The sequence below is a fragment of the Sinocyclocheilus grahami genome, unplaced genomic scaffold (assembly GCF_001515645.1).
Source record: "Sinocyclocheilus grahami isolate Dianchi unplaced genomic scaffold, SAMN03320097.WGS_v1.1 scaffold1612.1, whole genome shotgun sequence".
In the NCBI taxonomy this organism is placed as follows: Eukaryota; Metazoa; Chordata; class Actinopteri; order Cypriniformes; family Cyprinidae; genus Sinocyclocheilus; species Sinocyclocheilus grahami.
In genome coordinates, this window is record NW_015506791.1 from 100294 (window position 1) to 103791 (window position 3498).

Consider the following 3498-nt stretch of genomic DNA (forward strand, 5'->3'; position numbering starts at 1 on the left):
GAGAGAGAGAGAGAGAGAGAGAGAGAGAGAGAGAGAGAGAGCTGATCGCACGCATCAGTCGTTAAAGGGTTGGTTCACCCAAAAATTAACATTCGTTCATTAATTACTCCCTCCATAGACAGCAATGCAACTGAAATGTTTCAAGGTCCAAAAACATAGCAAGGACCTCAGTTAAACAGTCCTTGTGACATCAGGGGTTCAACCCTAATTTTACGAAGCTATGAGAATACTTTTTGTGCACAAAGAAAAAAAATAACGACTTTATTCAACAATTCTTCTCCCCTCATCTCGTCTGCTGTGGCGTGCTGCCATTATGGAAAGAGTATCACGACGCATTATTTCTGTTTTCTCTGCGCACAAAAAGTATTCTTGTAGCTTTGTAAAATTACGCTTGAACCCCTGATGTTACAAGGACTGTTTTAGTGACGTCCTTGCTACGTTTCTGTGCCTTAGGATTTCATCAGAAATGTCTTGTGTTCAGAAGATGAACGAAGGTCTTACGGGTTTGGAATGACGTGAGGGTGAGTAATTAATGACCGAATTTTCATTTTGGGGTGAACTATCCCTTTAAGATACTGTTTCTCACCGGCTTGCTTTCTCTCCCTGCCAATCACAGAGCGAGCCGACCACGCCCACCAACACAAACACTCACACACACACACACACACACAAACACACAAACAAACAAACAAACAAACAAACACACACACACAGGCGTGTGAACTGACCCTGGAAGAGTGACGGCTGCACAGCAGAGACGTAGTGAAACGCACTGTGAAACAGCACAAGCGTGCAGCAGGTGACGATCTGAGCACAACAGCGGGCGAAACCTTCACTGTCCGTGGCAGACATGTACCGACACAACTCTGAAACACGCTGCAGGAGCTCCGAGTACGACCTACAACACACACACAGGTGAGAGAAAAAGTAGCGATTCTCTTTTACTTTGTTTCCCTCACAGAATAAAATATAAAAAATGTACATGAAACTTTTTATCTAATTTCTGATGTTTAGATTTACAGAAAAAAGGTTGACTTGTGAGATAAAGAGTCACAATGACTTTTTTTTATTTTTTTTATCCAGTGGCAGAAACAAGCGTTCATAGTATTGTTTACAAACGCTATGTATATATATGTACATTTGTACAGAACATATGTATAGTGGGCACAATATGCACATTTTAAGTATGCATTAAATACCCAAGTGACTACTTGTAAATAAATAAAAAATGAAAGAATTCAACTTAATTAAATTTAGAAATGTTGCCTTGGAAAATAACTTAAGTTGGAAATAAATAAAAACTAAAACTGAACTGAAACTAAAACAGATTAAAATTAAACCTAAATAATAATATAAAAAAACCCTAAAACTAATAAAAATTACAAAAACATATTAAACAATTAACGTACTAAAAATGTAACTAAAAATAAAACAACAAAAAATAATTAATTCAAAATATTAATACAAAACTAAAACATTTTAAAATAATACTTAAAGGTCACATATTGTACACCTTTCTGGAGTTTTATTTGAGGTTTTGATGTCCTTAAGAATATATATTTGCGGTATAAGTACCATCTCAATATATTTTTACAGCTCCTTTCTCAGGAGCTCTGCTGAGAACAGGTCGATTATGGCCTGTCTAATTAATATTCACGAGCATCTCTTCTGATTGGCCTGTTGTGTTCTGAGTGACGCACGGGTAGTTGTAAAAATAGTGTCCTGCTGAAATTGAAATGTATAAATATCTTCATCATGACTAGATAGACGGTGAGTTTGTCTTTACTACACGTTAGATGTGATCACCTCATAGTAACAATTCTTAATATGGGACCTTTAACGCTGACTGTCAGATTTAACTAAAATTTTAAACGAAAATATAAAGCTATTTCAGAATATGCCTAAAAGCTCTAATATTCTGAGCTAATGGTAACACTGACACACACACACACACACCTTTGAGAAACTGAGCGTGTTTGTCCTGGCTGTCGTTCCGTAACGCTGCAGTGATCACTGCGATCTCACGCCACACCACCGGCTGCTCGGGGAAATTCACGAATCTGTGCATCAGGGAACATGATTAAACAGCCGTCATGTGCAGCGAAGGCATCCCGAGCGAATGCAGAGACTCACATGTCGTACAGGAGTCTGCCGGCGGAGGCCGTCCTCTCAGCGTTACGCTCGATGCTGTACATCTCATACTGCACACATGAACATGACACACGCATCAGACAAACTAGTGCACACAGACCTCTGCATGACGCAGACACTCAGATATGCACACTGATGATTAATATGCACACTTATCAGAATCAGAAAGAGTGCTATTGCTTGTAAACACCAGGATGTTCCATTGCTAAATACAAGACATATAATACAAGAATATTAGACAAAGTGGAGGCTTTTTTCTAAAGTAGCATGCATTGCATTCAAGAGAAACATTTTATCAGTTCATGCAATATCTGTGGAAATGTTTAGAGAAAAAAATATATAAATAATAAATAAATAATTTAAGTAAAATAACAAAATGTTTAGAAAAAACAAATCAATCATAAAAAAATATGAATAAATTAAAGTAGTTGAAATACAGTAACTGACATAAAAAAATCTAAATAAATAGAATAAATTAAAAAAATTATTAAAATTAAATAAAAATATTTAAAAATATTTAAAAAATAATACAATTAAAATTAAAATATTATTTTAAAAATAAATACCAATTAAACAAAATAAATTAGGCTTAAATAAATAAACATGGAGTAAAATAACAAATGTTTCAATTAAAATAATACAAATGTTTAGGAAAAACAAATAAATAATACAAATATGATTGATTAAATCTGATCAAAAATAAATGCATATAAATCTGAACAGTAAAAATCAAAAATGATAAATAAATAACATCTAATAGTGCAATGTGACTATAAAGAAACAATGTAAAATAATATTTTACATACATTTGATTTGTAATAATTTTTCACAGAGTCTTTATACATCAAAACATGCAATAAATGATGCACTAAATCTATAGTATTTTAAACTTTAGTTTAGAGGTTCCTTGCACGCGCATGAATCATAATTAAATGCTGGAATTTAATAACGAATTATATGTGTATTTGATCATATTTGGAGGTCAGCGGCATCTAAATGAAATAAGCCCACTTTACTAGAGTCCTGAAGGACATGCAGTGGGTTTGAGACGTTATGTTTATTGCTGTGTGACAGAATAATGCATATTGTTGCTGTTTTCTCGCCTGTATGTTGAAGTCTGCGGGATAGAGCGTGCGCGCGGTGATCAGCCAGGCTTTAGCTGCATACGGGTCCTGCGGCACCAGCTCCCGCGCGCGCTTCACCAGGAACTCACAGTCGCCCTGCGCGGACATCTGCTCCCGTTAACGCGTGTGAAACACAAACAAACCCTTCAGATGTTCAGAGACTAAAGCACAGACTGAGAAACACCGGGACGATCACCGAGTGCTGAACTTCCGGCTGGAACTG

General features: G+C 35.9%; 1 protein-coding gene across 1 annotated transcript in view; it reads right to left on the bottom strand.

Moving 5' to 3' along the window:
- Positions 1-3498, bottom strand: part of ints10 (integrator complex subunit 10) — a 14511-nt gene extending 11013 nt beyond the window's left edge. The window contains exons 1-4 of the mRNA XM_016257871.1: positions 3255-3498; positions 2134-2201; positions 1955-2060; positions 729-954 (exon numbers count right to left, since the gene is read on the bottom strand). Of these exons, the coding sequence (XP_016113357.1) occupies positions 729-954; positions 1955-2060; positions 2134-2201; positions 3255-3383 (529 nt within the window). The 5' untranslated portion in view covers positions 3384-3498. The remainder of the gene's footprint in view (positions 1-728; positions 955-1954; positions 2061-2133; positions 2202-3254) is intronic.